The following is a 19,633-nucleotide window of genomic DNA, read 5'->3' on the forward strand; positions in this document are numbered from 1 at the left end:
CGCTTCTCATTTTTCTTTCCTTTTCCTTTTTGCTTGTTTGGGTACATGATAATATGTCAAGAAAAGAACACATAGTTTGTTTTCCTAAGTTTGGCAATTGCTAATTCTTTAACTCCAAATAGCTTTCCAACTTCAAAAAATGTCTAATCAAAGAAACTTGTCCGCCTCCAACATTCAGACATTTAATTTGCACACAACTCTATAAATTAGGTCCTAAAAGCGTAATTTAGTCAAAGTAAAAGATGAGGGGAGCTGGGTGAAATTTTTTAAAAATTTGGAGGGTTAATGTTTACATAAGAAAATTCTATATTAATTGCAGTATGTCGACAGGGAAAGGGAAAAGTGAAAACTAAAGAAAAAGGGTTTTTTTGTGGATTTCCTCTGTAATTTCGAAATCGCTTTTGTGTTTTCGGGGTCCTTTCATATTTTTCGACTTCAACCGCAACGTATATCAACGCATAAGCGAGGGAGATTCAAAAAGAAAAGAGTAAGCTCTCCAACTGAAGGCTAAAACTACAAAGGAAATGGTGGGGCTCTTAGCCTCAAGCCCTTCACTACCTAAAATCTTTAGTTCTTTTACAGATTCCTACTCTTAGCTGTGTATTTTTATTGTAGAATTTTAGTTTTCTACTCATATGTTCTCTTGTTTTGTATAATGGGATTTGTCGGGTCGTCCAAAATTGTATCTTTGAAGTTCTTGATCGTTCATTCTGATATTTCGAGCTCTTATTTCCTTTTTTCTTTTGCTAATTCTCATTGTAGTTTTTGGGTTATGTTGGTTTGTCAGAAGTTCTTGTTTTTGCTATTTAATTCATGGTTTAAGTTAGATTGGATTTTCTCCTCTCTTTTCTCTTATATCTTGATTGTTGGTGGATTCTAGGGTTTGATTTTGTTGTGCTCTCATTGTTGGTAATTTTAAATTTCAATCCCTTTTTCTTTGTTCTGAAAAGAGATTTAATGTATACATTAACTGTGTGTGTTCAGCAGGTTGTTTTTGAAGAGTACATGTATGTTTAATTAACTTTTCTTTATGGAAGAGACTAGTACAGCAAAATTCTTGCTAAAACGGTTGAATTGTCGGACATCAGGTGGGACGTGGATATTTGGTCTTCTTATATGGACTGGGGTCCTCACCTCATGAGCTAGCTTTAGAGATCGAGTTAGGCCCAAGATACATTTCTCATCAAAAAGTGGAAGTGTATTGTAATGTCTTCTTAATTTAAAATCAATGAGTATGTTGTTTCGAGGTGCAGCAGATCCATGTCAAGTTTACAAGTAGAAAAATTGGTGTTTTTTGTCCAAGTAGGGCTTTTGAATTACTGATGTTGCACCTGATTGCAATAATATGTTTTGGGATTAGTTTTGTATAGTTTGTAAATTGGATTATTTTTCTAACTGTTCCCTGTTTATCGCGGTTTTTGTAGGCTGACAATACTTTCCTGCTTGAAGCAGCCTAGTGCTAGATATACAACCTAGTTTTGTCCTTTTGAGAGTTTCAACTGACTAAAGACTATTACTCACTTTAAGTATTTGTTCACAAAAGATGAAGCGTCGACGCGGAAGCAAAAAAGGTAACGCAAAGAAGCCTCGGACAACTGGAACGAGTGAGGATGCTCCTAATAATGGTAGTATGAATACAGAAACAAATTCTGGCACAGAAGACTCTGACAATGATGGAGTTGACTCTGGAGTTGAGGCTGAGACACCATCTTCTACCGTAACTGGTCTACCGGAAAAAACTGTAATCGCTACTTCTGGTGCACCAAGGGATAAACCTGCAGGTTTAGCAGTTTATGGGCGTATGAAAGTAAAGATCAAAACTTCAAAACCGTTAGAATCCCAGCGTACCTCTTCCGAAGCAGCTACTCCTAGTGATACTGATAAAAGTAGCCAGCAAGCTGGTCCAGAAAAACAGGTTGTTTCTAATGAGAAAATGGAAGACAGTGCAAACTCATTGCCCGAGGATAATGTAACTACCACTGGAAATGTGCCAAAAAAATCTGGAGGCATAAAGATTAAGTCTTCAAAGGGCTTTTCTTCAAGCATGAGCCCTTGTAGTAATGCTGAAATGATGAAGGAAGAGAAGACAAAACAGCAAGAGCCTGAGTTACCTCGCCGTGATTTGAGATTCAACAAGCAGGAGCTAGACACTGCTTTGGAGGTAAGCGGGACAAAGAAACCTAATCTATTTGTAATGGTGTGTTCAGAAAATGCACAGTTTTAACCTATTCCATATGTGTTGGCTTGTTGGGTTGGAAGGTTATGAGTTATAGCTGTTAGTTGGTAAGGAAGTAAAAGCGGAGAGGAGGTAGAATTGGAGGGTTACCCCTCCATATTAACTTTTCTAGTCCTCCAAAATTGGACGGATATGAGAAATTCTATGTCTTTTACTTCTCTTTCACCCTTACCTCCGCTTATGGATAGTATATCAATGAACTTCTTTTTCCTTTCCCCTCCCCATCCCTTTCATGGAACCAAACATAGTGTTTTACCATGCTTCGAAGATGCAAGTTTTTAAAGGTATCTTAAGGATATAACTTCTATGCTAAATTAATTTTATTTCCTGTCTACTTAGGTTATAAGAAAAATTATGAAAATGGATGCAGCAGAGCCCTTCAATGTTCCAGTTGATCCTATCGCTCTTGGAATTCCTGTAAGTAAATAATTTACTTTTCTAGTATCTTTCTTCCATAGTAGGAGTAATGTATTCTAGAGTTGGCTTTGTAGGTTCTAATTCAACACCAAGAATTTCATGTCCCTGTGAGAGGGTTTTGACAAGTAAATACAGAATCTGTAAAATTTGTTACACTGATTAAAGCTATTGTAAATGGTTCCCGTGTAGGCTGAAAAGTCTTATGTATATTTTGGTATTGGCAGGACCAACTTCCACTGTTCACGTATAACAAGTTCTTGTAGCATTAAGAAAGTTTCCAATTTACATCTCGATTCCAATATCATGACTGGGTTTACCTAGAAATCCTACCCCCTCCCCCCCCCCCCCAAACCAAAAGCAAAAGTGATGGCTGAAAGTATGTAGAGGTTGCAGTCTCTGTTTTCTGAATAGTATTTTTAAAGCTTCAGCTATTGGTTATTCTACCTGTCCCTTTTTCCTTCCTCTAATACATTAATGATGAAATTATTCTTCAACTGGTGTGTGGGGCAGGATTATTTTGATGTTATAGATACGCCTATGGATTTCGGGACAATATGTAGTAATCTGGAAAGTGGTGTCAAGTACATGAACTCCGAGGATGTCTATAAGGATGTGCAGTATATATGGAATAACTGCTACAAATACAATAATAAGGGTGATTACGTTATGGAGCTCATGAAGCGGGTGAAAAAGAACTTTGCAAAGTACTGGACAGCAGCTGGCTTATACAGTGATCATCTGCAAAGTAAATCTCTCTAGCGCCTTAATCTATTCTCATACCAGTATCAATCTGCTGAATTTGCTTATATGTTTGTCTTCCTTTTCTGCACGCCTAGCTATTAAGCATTGTTCATCAATTTTGAATGCTCTACTCTATGCCAACTATCTACTGGCACGTGTTTGTCTTGGTTTGTGGTTTTGTCTGTTTGTTTCCATACTTGAAGCAGGTAGATTTGTTTATATGACTACAAAAAGTATCAAAGTTTGGTTTAGGGCTGGAAGAGATATATGCCTCTGGAGTCCCTTTGTTCCTTTCTCTTCTTTCTTCTGCATTTACCAAGTAAAATTTCACTTCTTTTCCAAAATTCTCTTTTCCCTTATGTGTCTGCATACAATTTGATATATCGTCATACAATACTTCATCGTTATGGAAAAGCATTAATTTAAATGTTCACTAAATAATTTCTTCTATCTTGTGTTCTCCTTGTTTGAGCCTTTAAACTGTCGCTAATCAGCATTTAACTCATTTCTTCTTTTAACCAAAATATAAAAAAAAAACTCACGTCTTCTTATCCGACTAGGTGCCGAAAGCAGTCAAACTAAGGACACTACACCTTCAAGTCATGGAAAGGAACCTACAAAAGGTGGTTCCTTTAGTCAGAAGAACAAAAGGCTTCAAGGGTATGTTGTTGTATGCTCGAATTACATACTTTTCTCATTGGCCATCACTTCTATGCAGGGTCTAGACATGTTTGTACAATGTACATGTAGAGAAATTGAACACTTATTATCATAAAACTAGCCAGAAAAAGGTTTATAAAGATGAATTTTTTTTATCTGTTAATGTAGCAATTGCGCATCATTTATTGATAAAGGTTCGAGGAGATGGAAGATAAGACGTCATTGAAAAGCACATCTTTTTTCTCAAACAGAGAATGTATAGCTATACTCCTGTCCAAACTAGATATCTCAATTGCAATATTATTAAGCCTTATCGCCTTTATGGAGCAACTGTGTGCCACAACTAATCCTATCCTTCTGGGTTTGCCTTAGACCCATGTTGCCCGGACTCTCCAAAAATGTGGCCGGATACGTGTCGGATCCTCCAAAAGTAGTGCATTTTTGAAGGATCCGACACGGGTGCGGCTACATTTTGGAGAGTCCGCGCAACATAGCCTTAGACCAAAGAAATTCTTTTCTTATGATAATTGGCTGTACCTTTTGCTTTCTCATAATTATAGGCAAATTTTGTGTAGTTTCTTGGATGGTAAGCATCTTTTCCGTCAGTTTGGAAAATGCATTCTTGCTGGCGACCCTAAGTAAGCCATTTAGTGATAGAGAGTCACTACTTGTGGCATTAGCAGGGTGATTTTTTTTATTTTTTTTGGGGGGGGTGGGGGGGGGGGGTGTTTTCCATAGAAGGACGAGATCACTGGGGTTATCAGAGAGAAGTGAAGCTCAACGACTGGTTATGGGCAGCAGAGAAAGGGATGTCAGGGAATGGATTGCTCCATTGGCAGGAGGGGAGATGGTGAACTAGATGCAATGCATGAGACCTTATCTTGAAGGAGGTCGACAGTAGGAGAGAAGTCACTCGACAGGACGAAGTCATTGGAGGGAGGTCACTACTAGGGCATGCAGGATAGGAGACCAAATAATGGTAAGGGAGAAGGATGGGAAACTGCAAGTAAGCTAATTATTTGTAGTTAAAATCATGTCAATCGAGTTCAGACGCCATTTTAAAATACTGATATAGAACAAAAATATGTAGTTTTAGGTTTTCAGTGGCTCGTTTTTTCTTATACCAAAAATATCCAATTTCTTATTCATAATCACTAAAAGTTCAATCATGACGATTGCGTAACAACTAATGTACCATTTTGTCACTATATTTCTTGTCTAGTGATGTGCTCTTAAAGACAGAGCCAATTGGTGAAGATATATATGCGTTCATACCTTGACACCTATATTAAATGCCAACTAAGCAACACGAAGTGCACAACCTGTGCTTCACCGAGTTTCATAGCATAAGCGCGCTTTAAGACCTTTAACAACAATGTCCCCAATTTTTTCACAATCGTGAAACTGGCTTAATCCAGAGAAACCAAAAACACGTACTAAATGCTGGATAAATCTGATCTGGCATATTCGTGATGCTAGTCAGAATTACCAAACAGCCCCTAAAGTAAATAGGAAAACTGCATATATAATCTCCAACCATGTTTCTATTTACTTTTAATAATTTACAGTTAGCCTAGCTTCAATATCGCTATGGACTCTTCAACAAAGGTTCTGTAAAAGAAGATCCTCTTTTACATTGATTAGGAGGACTTGGAGTATTTAATTTGAGGAAATAATATAGAATAGGAAAATTCTTAAGCAAAATACAAAGGCAATTTTAATTTCTTAGAAGTTGGAAAATGCCAAAGATATATTAGTGCGATAATTTTCAATGCCAAACAAAATTAACACTGGCAGAAATAGCGTTTGATTTGGTCAAGTAAATGCCACAATTAAGAGCTACTAATATTTGGTAATTTGAATGTTGCAGAATCTTATTTAGTAGTTTACTGGTTCTTGAATCATAAGGTCACGCAATCGGAAGCCCTATCACACTTCTTTCTTAAATTCTTTCTCTGTTTTCTTTTAGAAAGTATAATCCCCTTCCCCAGACTTTTGCATGAGTTTCCGGTTTCTGCTATATACTGGTGACGTTACAAATTGGCTAAAGGTGGTAGTATGGTATCAATTTACTGTTAATACCATCACTGAAGGTGTAATCTATTTTCCTTGATTTTATTGGCTTTCCTTCAGGCTCAAGAAGCACAAGGAAGGATGCCTTTGTGCTATATGTGTGATGATACGACGCAGGCAAGAGCGGGAGGAGAGCACTCGGCTGTTGGATGACCAAGAGGCTAGTGATGATTATCCAGAGGAGAATAAACCAGAGGTATTAAAGTTTCTGTTTTGTTGCCCCTGTTTTATATATTTCTATCTGTTAAGAATACTTTGTAATTAAGAGTTTACATAAGGGAATCAATAAGAATCTGTTGAGAAAGAAGAGAAGGCCTATTTGGATTCAAGTAGCAATATACAAATATTCTAAAACAAGATGGAATATAAGAATACATAATTATAGACAAAGAATCTTCTTAATCGATCCTATTTGATCTTAGATAAGATGTCTCCTTAATTGGTATTTAAGTTGAGCAATAATTACAATATTCTTAACACTCCCCCTCAATGTTGGAACGTCTGTATCATATGCTTTAGCTTGTTGCAATTGTATCCCGTCTTGGAATTTAGAAGTGAATTTGTAAGGATATCTAATAAGTAATAGCTGGTCATTTGATTGATGAAGCTCGTTGTGATGCATCCCAATTCAGTCTTTTGCCAGGCAATGTATCTTCATGTGCTTCGTTTTTTCGTTAAATATGTAATTTGAAACAGTATGTAGTGCAACTTCTCAAAAATTAGTTTATTTGTTTTTCTCCTTCAAAAATCCGGCCTGGCAGGTGTGTTGCAGACATGAAAATAAATAATTTGTCATCTCTTTAACAAATTTTGCTTCCAGATGTGGTGGACACACATTTTGATACTTGTAATTATGTTTTATTTCTTATCTTAGACATGCTAGTTCAACCTTAATAACTTGAGGGGAATAAATAATCAAGCTGTGAATTTCTAAAGCTAAATTTCTTCATCAATTTTTGTATCCTTTTTACTTATTTCAAAGAAGGTTATTTTGAATTATCACATATGAGCTTGCGTGGTTCCTATACTTCTTTGCAGTTCTTTTAGCATCCTTACTAACTGTTCTTTATCCATTTTCATTCTAAAAGGGAACTTCACCTGTTGAAAGTCGAGAGTACACCTCATCAAATATGGAGAATTCACCTGAGCAAGGTGGTGATGCTAATCTACAAAAAAAAGGAGCAGAGAGAAAGTTAACTGAAAATCAGGGAGCTTTACATGAGAAGCTAGAGGAAGAGATGGAGAGTGAAATGGGAATCCAAAGTAAAAGTGCGGGCGTCACCTCTGAGCATTTGCAGTCAGGTCATGTGTCTGTATATGAGCGCAAAGCACATCATCATAAGCAAAATGTGGAGCCAGGTGGAGATTTGCTGAATGACACTCGAAAAGAAAATGTGCAGCATGGAGATGAAAATGCAGCAACTGGGCAACAGAGGCCAAAGGTAATTCATGGAAAGCAAATACTATGGGATAAGTATTGTTTGTACTTTTGTTTCCAGTATGCAAAAGGCACATTCTGACTATTATGGCCTAAAAAATTTTGTACAGGAGTTGCAAGACAAGTATCAGAAAGCCAAGATGTTGGAGAACCTGCGCTATCTTGAAAATCCAACAGTTATGGAGTTATCGCGAATCCTATTTGCCGATAATCAAAGATCTGTCTGGAATGGACCACATTCACTGGTTAAGCGTGAGGGTTCTGCCCGCAAGAGCTCTATTCATGCAGCTATTTCCATGTTTATGCAGTAGGTTAATTCTTTTTCCAGATGTTAATGCACGTCGAACGTGTGATTCTGAAGTTTTGGAGAAGGTCAATACAATTGATTTTCCTTTGTTCTTTTTTGGTAGTGGTCAAATGATAAGTCAAGTGTACTTTGAGGGTGATAAATTCACTCCCAGTAACTTCTTTCTTTTATAAAAATATTTGGGCGTTTCTTTGTAAACGTGGGACTACAACTGACGAAATGGATGATGTTTACTATTCAGGAATAATGATTTTAACGCATTTCAGTTCATCCTCGAGCGTTCCCAACTTTACTGCAACTATCTTGTACACAAGGGGGGAAACTGAAATTGCAGAGCCATTTGCTGAAACATAAGTCATTGAGATTCAGAACATACTGAAGAGTATAACATAGTATTGGTCTACTGGAAGTAAAGGTGAAATGAATAGAAAGTAAGTGCATAAATAAAAATAAGGTTTATTCTGCAAAAAATACATATAGTTTATGGAAAAGGGTCAAATATATCCATGTACTATTGAAAATAGTTCACATGTATCCTTCGTTATACTTTACGTTTAAATCTACCCCTGCCGTTAGCAAAGTAAACAAAAATATCCCTCTCACTAACAATTGTCCATAGTGGCACGGGACCCATCAATTGTCAAGTCTAGGTGTACTCCATGTCATAATTTTTTACAATATTTTTTAAAACAAATGACTTAACCTACCCCTTCATTAATTAAAGTCTTCTTCTCCTCTAAAGACTACCACTGCAGCATTATTCTTTAGATTTCAGCCTACTCTTAAAGGAGTTTTGAAACTAAACCAAACTCCATTTTGCAAATGCGTCGGTTTCCAAAAACCAGGATTGTGCAATCAACGTCCCACAAATATGTCCATCTCTGATGGGGATCTATCGCCAAGCTTGCCCCAAAGAAAAAAACCCAAAATGAACTTCAAATCTTTTCTTTGGCGGATTTAAATTCTATTCTTCATCAATTTTCACAGAATCTTGGCAGGCTGAAACGGTGAGAACCAACAATTTATTTGGCCATTCACTTTTTGGGTTTTTTCCTTTGGGGGCAAGCTTGGCGATGAGATCCCCATCAGAGATGGACACATTTGTGAGACGTAGATTGCACTACGTCCCACAATTCGAGTTTTTGAAAACAGACGCGTTTGCAAAATGGCGTTTGGTTTAGTTTCAAAACTCCTCTAAAAGTAAGCTGAAATCTAAAGAATAATGCTAGCAGTGGTAGAGTTTAGAGGAAGAAGATTTTAATTAAGGAAGAGGTAGGTTTAGTTATTTGTTTTAAACTAAAAAAAAATAATGATATGCACTCCACCTAGGCTTAAAAGTTGATGAATGTTGTGCCACTATGGACAACTATTAGTAACAGGGGCATTTTTGTTTACTTTACTAACGGCAGGGTAGATTTGAACGGAAAGTGAGGGTAAATATTAACTATTTCTAATAGTACAAGGGTATTTTGCCCCTTTTTCCATATAGTTTATTACACTAGAAGCAAGGTGAAATGAATAGGAAATAAGTGCATAAATGAACACTGGCTAATTCCTGCAACTCCTCAAGAAGTGCCTTCCTGGCTACCACAGAACTACATCCTGGAGTATCACTTTATGTTTTCTGTAGTGAACCTCTACTAGAGCAAAATCATTTCTCTAGTAAAAGAATGATGCCTGCTGGATTGCAAGAGGGATGAATCTCATCCGGGCCCCTAGGATTGAAGTGAGTAGTGAAGTTTCATCAGGTGCCACTATATGCACGAAATGCTAGCTGTTAACAAGAAGTTGTGCAGGCCCCTAGATCTAGAAATACATGCATAATTCATCACCGAACATCAAGCTAGTTCACTGGGAAATGTTGATTGGCTTTGTCAAGTCTCGGGAGGCAGATCATATTTGACGTGTCCAAGATAAAGACCACAAGCAGGAGCCATCGGACTTGCAGCAGTGATGGATTTTGCTTCAAGGATGCGTTCTACTGAAATGATGCATCAAAGATAAATCAGTGGTCAGACAAAACCCTCTATATCCGCTGACATCAGACGTATAGCATAAGAGCAATACCATCAGGAACTGTTAGATCTCCAGCCCCAACTGCTTTAAGGACTCCAACAAGCAGCCTAACCTGCATAAGATTTATTTTTAATAATTGATGTGTGAAACCTATTTGATAGAAAATGACAAATTTGATGATATCAGCTTGGTACTAAATGCAAGATCCAGAAGCTTGCACACATTGTTCCCATGTGTTATTAGTGTTTGTATCTATGTATTAGTCCGAATCCATCAACTCCATCTTTCTCTTTATTTAAATAAATCCAGAAATACCATTTACCCACTCAATTTCTCGGAAACAAACCTCAAAAAGCAAAAAGATAAGTCAATTTTGTTAAAAGTTGCTCAAAAAACAGCAAACCCAGACCATCTCATGTGATACGATTGATTTGGCATGGAGACTAAAGAGTAGTTCGAGTTAATTGTTAAGTTTCATGTGTAAATGTTTTAAGGAAAAAATCCGGTAACAATGTTAAATCAAACTCTTGGATCACGTAAAGGTTGTATTAGACATTATTATTCTGAAACGACAAAATTTTCAAACTAGAATATGAAAGTGTTTCACCTAAAACTGAGACTAAATAAGTAATGTGATACAAAAATTATCTTTTCCCTAGTCCAATTTTTGCACTTTATTTATCATTTATCAACGTCTCTTTTGGTTGGGGAGGTAAAAAAACCAGTAAAAAGCAAAGACAACAAAAATTTGGAAGAATCCAAATACCAACCTGATGGTAAAGGAAAGATCGTGCTCTTGCTGTCACCACAAAGCAACGGTGTTTTCTTCTTAGGCCAAAGTCTTGGCAAGCCTCGCCATTTGTGCCGTCTGACTTCCCCTCATTGGAGGTCAAAGAAGTATGGGAATGGTCGGTGTCTGAACCCAAGGATACAGTTGGATCTTCCATCACACTATTGCTCCGTAGTCTCTCTGAGATTGATGGAAAATATGGAGTTGAAACAACCTCAGTAACGTTAAGTTCTTCCAAAGTTCTGATGGGTGAGTTTGCCTGTTAATGTTTGAAAGCAGCAAATATAAATATTAAAATATTAAATTTATCCGGAGTTCCTACGGAAATCTTAATGGGACGAGTGGAAAAGAAGATAATTTAGGTGTAACAAGCATTTTCACATAAGAAGATAATGTCTTGTTTATGCCATTATTTACAAATCACCCAAACTTGCTACAATGCCTATTTTCCCATGATATAACGCAACAACAACAACAACAACAACAACAACAACTCAGTGTAATCCCACAAGTGGGGTCTGGGGAGGGTAATATGTACGCAGACCTTACCTCTACCCCGAGGGGCAGAGAAGCTGTTTCCAGGAGACCCTCGGCTCAAAGAGGCAACAAGAGACACTATATTAGTACTATCAATAGACTCATAATAAAACAACATAAACTACCGTAAAATCCATAACATTACATAAATTCCATAAAAAACAAAGTAACAACAATATAAGAGATATAGGAAATACGAGAAAGATGTAAGGTATTAATACACAGAAGATAAAGCCCATCATCAATAGTTGATCAATAGCATTCTAAGACTAATTCCTAACTGGCTAGTCTCACTCTAGTGCGCTGTAAAAAAGACATCACAATTTCCCCTAACCTACAACCTTAATGCTCGATCTCCACAATTCCCTGTTTAGGGTCATGTCCTCAGTAACCCTAAGTCGCGCCATATCCTGCCTGATCACCTCTCCCCAATACTTCTTAGGTCTCCCTCTACCTCTCCCCGTACCCACCACCGCCAGTCGTTCACACCTTCTCACCGGTGCATCAGTGTTCCGCCTCTGAATGTGCCCGAACCATCTGAGTCTTGCTTCCCGCATCTTGTCCTCCATGGGGCCACACCCACCTTCTCTCGAATATCTTCATTTCTAATCTTATCCTTCCTTGTATGCCCGCACATCCACCTCAACATCCTCATCTCTGCAACTTTCATCCTCTGGATGTGTGAGATCTTCACCGGCCAACACTCGGTCCCATACAACATAGCAGGCCTAACCACTGCCCTATAAAATTTACCTTTCAGTAACAGTGGCACTTTCTTGTCACACAGGACTCCCGTCGCTAACCTCCATTTCATCCACCCAACCCCTATACGGTGTGTGACATCCTCGTCGATCTCCCCGGACCCCTGAATAAACGACCCCAGGTACTTGAAACTACCCCTCTTAGGAATGACTTGAGAATCAAGCTTCACTTCCACTCCCGCTTCCGTCGTCTCTGCCCCAAATTTGCACTCAAGGTATTCCGTCTTCGTCCTGCTCAACCTGAAACCTTTGGACTCAAGGGTATGTCTCCAAACCTCTAACCTCTCGCTGACGCCGCGTCGTGTCTCGTCGATTAGGACTATGTCATCAGCAAATAGCATGCACCATGGCACCTCCCCTGAATATGATGCGTTATAGCATCCATCACCAGGGCAAATAGGAAAGGGCTGAATGCAGACCCTTGGTGCAACCCCGTACTAACCGGAAAATAATCTGAATCGCCTCCTGCTGTCCTAACCCGAGTCTTAGCTCCATCATACATGTCCTTAATCGCCCTAATGTAGGCAACCGGGACCCCTTTAGCCTCTAAGCATCTCCATAAGACCTCCCTAGGAACCCTGTCGTACGCTTTCTCTAGATCGATAAACACCATGTGGAGATCCTTCTTCTTATCCCTGTATTGTTCCACCATCCTCCTAATAAGGTGGATAGCTTCTGTGGTAGATCGCCCCGGCATGAACCCGAACTGGTTGTCTGAAATAGACACCGTCCTTCGCACTCTCATTTCTACCACTCTCTCCCAGACTTTCATGGTATGACTTAGTAATTTAATACCCCTATAGTTGTTACAGATCTGGATATCGCCTTTGTTCTTATACAACGGGACCATTGTACTCCACCTCCACTCTTCGGGCATCCTATTAGTCTTGGATATAACATTAAGCAACTTAGTAAGCCATTCCAAGCCTGCTCTACCCACACACCTCCAAAGCTCAACCGGAATTTCATCTGGTCCGGTAGCTCTGCCCCTTCTCATCTTACGCATTGCCTCCATGACCTCATCGACCTCAATGTCCCGACAATCACTTAGTACATGGGGGCTTTCGGCGTTCCTCAATTCATCTAGTACAATATCCTGATCCCCTTCCTCATTTAGAAGTTTATGAAAGTAGGTCTGCCATCACCTCTTTATCTGGTCATCCCCCAACAAAACTTTGCCGTCCTCATCTTTTATGCACCTCACTTGGTCCAAATCCCGAGCCGTCCTCTCTCTCACCTTAGCGAGTCGGAGTAACTTCTTCTCCCCGCCTTTGTTCCCTAGTTCCTCATACAAACGAGCAAAAGCTGTCGTCTTTGCCTCCGTCACTGCCATCTTTGCCTCCTTCCTAGCTACCTTATATCTCGCAATGTTCGCTCTCTTCTCCTCCTCTCCAGTGCTCCCCACTAACCGCAGGTAAGCCACTTTCTTCGCTTCCACTTTACCTTGTACAACTACATTCCACCACCAGTCTCCTTTGTGGCCACCGGTGCGGCCTGAAGATACCCCTAACACCTCTCTCGCCGCCTTCCTTATATAGTCCGCCGTTGTCGACCACATAGTGTTTGCGTCCCCACTACTTCTCCAAGCTCCCATTGCCGACAATCTTCATTCCCATGATATAACGCAATGAGGTTAATTAACTTTATTCATCCATGCAATGGAAATGACAACACATCAAGAAGTAAAGAAGTATAACTAGCAGCTGAAGACAGATTACAACTATAAATCTCCATCACAATGGATAGACTCATTTCATAGTTCAGTTAAAAGTTTTAAAGATTTGTCAGTCCAGTCCTTTTTCTGTTTCCTTTCCCTTTAATTCCTTTTGATATTCAACATACGTCCTGTGGCCTCGCATTGGCAACTGGAACTTGGATGCAGAGGAAGCACATTCCTAAACCAATAGCCTAGCCAAGTGTTCTGTTTAATAGATCACAAAGATCATTTAACTAACAGTAAAAAGTTTTTAGCCTTGAGATTCCAGAATATCTATTCAACTACCCATTCAAAAGGAATATAAAGTATAGGTACAATAAAACAACTCAGCAAACTAATATGGCTAAAGAAATTGGTAGCTAGTAGAGGCGTATGATCAAATGGAGCTGAAACATTACTTATGACTCGACAGCTTGATAGCAAGATAAAAGAGAGAAAAATAGAGTTTCTTCCTCTAACCTAGAGCATAAGTCAATTTTCCAACAGATTGACAAAATATATACTACGTAATCATCTTTGTACATTTCTGCAGTCAGTTGTCATGCAATGGCAATAACTGTCGGAAAATATTTCAACCATCTACCTTTCCAGTAGGCCTATTTTGCTCCATATTTTCAAAGGAAAATCATAAAAAGTATTTACTGTATACAAGTCAAGATTTTTGGCGAATATGTTGAAAGAAGAGAAACATAAGGTAGAAATGTAAAACAAGAGATAAAAAACACTGCTACTTATCCAGGAAAGAAAGGCTGACCTGACAAGCAGCTGCTCTGAAAGAACTGAAATCATGACGTCCAACAAGAACGTTGCATGCCTTCTGGAAAATACACAAAACAATTCCATTATAGAGGATCAGAAAACCAACATATAAAAAGATTTGTCCAGTTAGTCAACCTGCATGGCAGGAAGATCCAGACTCTCAGGCACATGCCAAGCTCGGTCTTTCTCGAAGCTTGATGCCCACTTCGGCCCAGATAACAAGCGGTAGAAGTACCTAAAACAAGATTCTCAAGGACCAACTTCAGTCATCTCATAATCACAAGTGTCACATGGAATGATTGGCAAACCAAGATTTAGCATGTCATGTTAAGTGTGTGAACTGTGAAGTGGGTACCCAAATATTGAGTGTCTCAGACTGGCAGCGCCTTATGGGAGCAAAAATTTACTTAGATTAAAATCACCATTATTCTGCTAAACATCAACTCTCAAAATGGATAGAGAACAATAAGGAGTAACATCATCCTAGCCGGACAGAAGACTATTCCCTGGGGCTAACATTCCACGCACACATCAGAAAATCAATTTTAAGAGATGGCATGTCACATAACCATTTGAGCATGTACAGATTCAGTATGCAAACTAATTCTACATGATCAAGATATTGATACCTACGTGCGTTCTTGAGCTTTATATCTGGCATGAAAATCAGCTGGAACACGCCGAATGTCAATAACCATTATATCACCCCCGTTCTTCTGCAAGCAAACCATAATGAAGAAAAATAGTGAGTACTTCCAGATAAAACGTTAGGAGATATAAGGATTTGGTATCATGACAATTGACTTCACTACCACCAAAACATGTGAATCCGAGTTTCACTCTTAATATAATTTAACAGACTTAATACCAATTTGATTAATATCATGTTTTGTTGCAGGAAATGAAAGGTAACAGTAAAAGGAGAGAGAAATGAGTGGTTTACATGGTTGAAGTATCCATAATTTACTTCTAGTCGATTGGAACGAATGAGTAAGTTGGCATGCAGGATTTCCCATCCCTTCCTCGTTTACTCCGGCTTCTTTCTCACTTGCTTCTCGAAACGTGGGAAATAGCTCTTACCTCTCCACATTTATTTCCATTCCTCCGACCCTCCTATTTCTCCCCCAACCAAACATAAGAGTAAAGTAACAAAAGAAGTTACCTTGCTACTCTTCCTGCCTTTTGCCATTCTCTCTGTATGTCTTATCTTCCTACGGGGACTTAACGAAGTTCGGACTTTGAAGAACAAGGATTTGACTTTCTTTTAAGGTTCGACGAACAAGGATTTGACTTAACTTCATGCCCATCATAAAAGGCACAATCCTACCTGACTGAATGTAATCGAACCGATGTAAATTTCACCTGACTGTCTCAGTGATACAATTCTAGTTTTAACCTTACAGTCTACATTAACCTTGTTCATCACATAAAAGGGTTCTTGCTTATTTTCCTTTTACGCAGGAGTAGGACATCACCATTTATTCAAGGAGATAATCCAAGGACAATTGGGCAAAGATGATCATCCTCTTGCTCCTGTAAGACCTCAAATCATCTTCTGCAATAATCCCCACAAATTTGAAGTTTGGCGTAGACAAATTCGGATTAAACATATTATTAGCAATCAGTACAAAAAAGAGGAATATCACATTTTTATCGAACTCCCTCCATTTTTCACAAGCATATCGTTTTTCTAGTGACCAGTTATTATTCGTTGTCCATCTGAACAAAAATGAGCCAAGTATGAGTTGAAAAATGACCTTTACATGATGGCGTGATTGATGTGATAACTTGTGCATTTATACAGAAAATGCGACTTTTGAAGCTTAAAGTGAATATTATCCCCACTACATTTTTTTTAAAGTACTATTTAATTCGAGAAGTATTATCAGAAATACACTTTAGCGCGCCAAAATTGCTCAACATTTACAGCTGTGCATTAATGACGAGATTACTGAAAACACTTGAAGAACTCTGCTGATTCATTATAAAGAAAGAAGACAATTTAAAGATCAGAACTTTGAAGAGCCTCCATATGCACATAAAAAGAAGAAAAGATTCCCCAAAAAAAGGGAACAAACTTCCCAAAGGAAACATAACAGAAAGATCAGTCAAGTTCAAAATTAGGACTTTTGGAGGATGATACAAAATTACAACGCGAAATGGCTTCCTGGCCACTTAAACTTGCATCAGTTTGTAAAGCCGATATATGAACTTTTGGGTTTCCCATTTGAACACCTTTACTTGAGAAAATAGATACTAATAAACACTTTTGACCGTTGGTTATGCTTATGTAGCAATATTAAAGCTGATGTGGTCAATTGCGTGTTAATCACGTGAATACGATAAATTAGAAAAAAGAAAAAAAGATCCACCTCTATTTATTCCTCCCCGTACCCTTACCCCTGCCCCTTCCTTTTCTTCACTCATTGTCGCCACCCCGTAATCCCTCATCCATCCATTTCTCTTCTTTCTCCTTTATTCCCAATTAAGCCTGTAACAAAATTTTTGATAAATCACACTCCAAAGCTTCATATTAAACCGTTATATTTGTTTATTCTTCAATTTTTCACTATCAATCACACTCCAATATATATGTACGTCGTGCTAAAATTATTTTCTGATTTGTTCTGGTTCGTCAGAATTCCGGTTTGATAAGGCGGATAAGAGAGAATCGGGTCCACCAAAGCGAAGTGCTGATACTGTAGTTTCAAAGAGCTTGCCTCCGACGTTGAGCTTCACACGGTCGTTGACTTGGCTTTGAATTGTTGTACGTCGTGCTCCGTTGATTACACTTATATATATGTACGTCATGCTGAAATTATCTACTGATTTGTTGGGGAAAAATGGGTCTGATTTCGATCATGGTCGCTGCTTTGATTTGTTGAAATTATTTGTTGATTTGTTGGGAAAAGTTGAGTCTGATTTCAATCATGGTAAAAGTTGTTCACTGCTTCATGATTTTTCTCTTTGATCTTTGGAGGTGGTAATTTTAGTCTTTTAGTTTTGGTGATATTTTCCTTGTAATTTTTTGTGGTAAAAGGTTTTGCAAATAGTTCATATTTTCTTGGTGAGAAGATGATAAACAATGAAAGTGAAAGGTATTGGGTGGGATAGAAAACAGAGAATTACCGGAGCCGTTGCCGATGATAAAATCTAAAGTTTTTCAAATTGATTCCTAGTTCGATAAGGTTTTTTTCCGGCGGGTTCTGAGGGAGTGGAAGGGATATGTGTAGAAAAAATTAATTTGATAAAAAAAAAGTGGGACCTTAGTGGCCAGGAAGTCATTTCGCCAAATTACAAATATCAGGAATCAGAACTTGCTAGATGAAGAACTAAACCTGTAAAAAATGGTTCACAGCTCTTTGTACCACCAAAGGTTCATGAGGAGGTAACTGCACGGGAACAATGCAAGCAATAAAATTTAGAAGAGCTAACTTAAATGAATAAAGATGTACAATAACCTTAAAACGCAATTTATTTGGATAGTGCAAGTCTCAATTAGCAAGATTTAGTATGAGACCTCATAGCTGAACAGCTCAGAAGTTAGTTAGAGCTTATATATTTGCAAGGAATAGAACAAAATTGGTCACTCAGTCATGTGTACAGATAACTATGAGGGCTAAATAACACAAAATACAAACAGAAAGTACCACTTCACCAGGTTTCCTTTTGCTTATCCTTTCAACATCTACATGGCAAACATTTGATAAAGCGTGTACTCCAGCATCCTAAAGATAAATCGAGAAAAGCTGTAAGTGTGAATTGATATTTAACATTTTGAAATTTCCTGTGAGCTAAATAGAAATAAATAACCATCTTTCACAGGAAATTGGATCCGCTGAAAAGGAAAGAAGAAAATTAGTAAAAGGATGTCATTATCAAACCGGAAAATTACAGTGCTTTATTCAAGAAAAACTTTTTGAAAATGCATAAAAGTTTTTCCATTTGGGCAAAATTGTGCCTCTTCCATGACAACCCCACAGAGAACATTTCTTTGCCACCTATCGTTGACCAGTGATTTCACTAACAGGTTTCAACATTGACTCAGTAGAGATAAAAAAAATACAACTGATTTCTATAGTCAAGATTGCAAAAAAAGTAAATATGAACACTGAAAAAAAAGGTGGTAACCCGACAGAGAAGGATGAAGAGTAGATGAGAAAGGGTAAGCGCCTAATAACTCTTCACTTTCACAATATTATTATTCCTCAAATAGCAAAAAATAAACTTGATCAAAAAAATATTAGCACAAAATAAAAGCTGGGTACTTTATAAAAAGAGAAAGGAAATGATTAGAAGTATAGAGGAAGTTTTAACATCAAATTGATACTTCCACATCTAGTAGATTTAAATTCAAAGATTGAATTCTGAAGACAAAACATAAACGATTCCTAATACTCAAAACAATCAATATCGCGTCTGAGCTCCGGATAATCCACGTTATATATTTCTGATGCAAGATATGAAACAGGAAATAATAATACATTGACACGTGATTAGGCGTAGCTAATAATAATAATAACCAGAAACAAAACAAACTTACAGTTCGACTGGAGCAAAATATAGACACTGGCTGTCCAACAAACTTCTGAAATGCTTCCTGCAAAACAGAAAAGAATAAACGTTTCTCAACTGCTGCATTTATCGAGAATTAGAAATCCTTACTCAATTTGAAATAGAAATGATAAATTTACCTCAAGTACACCGACTACAGTTCTACAATTAGTTTGTTGCTGTGCGCCGGCGAAGCGAGTTCCTATATACTCGATTGCTATCAAGTACCGCTGTAGCCGAGGATTAGGATTCATTGGTCTAGTAACTGACTCTTTCTGCTCTTCCTCTTCAACGACTTCGACGGCGATGTTGTCGTCGTTTACCTTGGCGATTTTGGAACGCCGTTGGGGAGATTCAGCCCGTGGATCGAGCGAGTGCTTACTAATCTCCGAGATCAACGGTTGTGATTGATCGTCTGTCATTTGCACTGTTTTTGGAGTTGTAGTTCTCAACGTTAGAAATGCTATATGAGGGTTTAAGGGAATTTTGGTGGGAGCCCGAATAATGATGGATCCGCCCCGACTTCTTTTCTTTTTATACTTTTCTACTTAATTTATCGGGAGAAATTCAAAAATAGTCATATTTACAACTGATCGTTTAAAAACAGCTCAGTTTCAAAAGTAATTG

At 38.1% G+C, this 19,633-nt stretch overlaps 2 protein-coding genes across 3 annotated transcripts; one reads left to right on the forward strand and one right to left on the reverse strand.

Annotated features, from left to right (window-relative positions):
• The first annotated feature begins 318 nt into the window (after window positions 1-318).
• On the forward strand, window positions 319-8,116 carry LOC107770773 (uncharacterized). Of its 2 annotated transcripts, none has more exons than XM_075217515.1 (8): window positions 319-487; window positions 1,425-2,161; window positions 2,576-2,653; window positions 3,164-3,398; window positions 3,955-4,054; window positions 6,188-6,323; window positions 7,216-7,569; window positions 7,676-8,116. In XM_075217515.1, exons 2-8 carry the CDS (start codon window positions 1,544-1,546, stop codon window positions 7,874-7,876), a joined length of 1,722 nt encoding a protein of 573 aa, XP_075073616.1. In that variant the 5' UTR covers window positions 319-487; window positions 1,425-1,543; the 3' UTR covers window positions 7,877-8,116. The 2 variants fall into 2 exon arrangements, with proteins under 2 accessions (XP_075073616.1, XP_075073615.1); XM_075217514.1 differs by having other exon boundaries at window positions 321-527.
• A 1,171-nt stretch (window positions 8,117-9,287) lies between these two features.
• LOC107770772 (uncharacterized) lies at window positions 9,288-19,483 on the reverse strand. The gene is made up of 10 exons (XM_016590104.2): window positions 19,147-19,483; window positions 18,996-19,052; window positions 18,103-18,180; window positions 17,791-17,844; window positions 15,086-15,168; window positions 14,588-14,687; window positions 14,448-14,510; window positions 10,659-10,937; window positions 9,940-10,000; window positions 9,288-9,853 (listed from the first exon to the last, which is right to left on the reverse strand). The coding sequence occupies exons 1-10, from the start codon at window positions 19,426-19,428 to the stop codon at window positions 9,747-9,749; spliced, it is 1,164 nt and encodes a 387-aa protein (XP_016445590.2). The 5' UTR covers window positions 19,429-19,483; the 3' UTR covers window positions 9,288-9,746.
• Between the last annotated feature and the right edge of the window lie 150 nt (window positions 19,484-19,633).

Source organism: Nicotiana tabacum, chromosome 7, assembly GCF_000715075.1.
Source record: "Nicotiana tabacum cultivar K326 chromosome 7, ASM71507v2, whole genome shotgun sequence".
Taxonomy (NCBI): Eukaryota; Viridiplantae; Streptophyta; class Magnoliopsida; order Solanales; family Solanaceae; genus Nicotiana; species Nicotiana tabacum.

Coding starts and splice junctions, on each gene's coding strand:
- LOC107770773 (XM_075217515.1), top strand. CDS start 1,544: ATGAAGCGTCGACGCGGAAGCAAAAAAGGTAACGCAAAGAAGCCTCGG. Junction 2,162..2,575: donor AGCTAGACACTGCTTTGGAG/GTAAGCGGGACA, acceptor CTGTCTACTTAG/GTTATAAGAAAAATTATGAA. Junction 6,324..7,215: donor CAGAGGAGAATAAACCAGAG/GTATTAAAGTTT, acceptor TCATTCTAAAAG/GGAACTTCACCTGTTGAAAG.
- LOC107770772 (XM_016590104.2), bottom strand. CDS start 19,428: ATGACAGACGATCAATCACAACCGTTGATCTCGGAGATTAGTAAGCAC. Junction 18,181..18,995: donor TATTTTGCTCCAGTCGAACT/GTAAGTTTGTTT, acceptor ATTTATCTTTAG/GATGCTGGAGTACACGCTTT. Junction 10,001..10,658: donor GATCTTTCCTTTACCATCAG/GTTGGTATTTGG, acceptor AATCTTATGCAG/GTTAGGCTGCTTGTTGGAGT.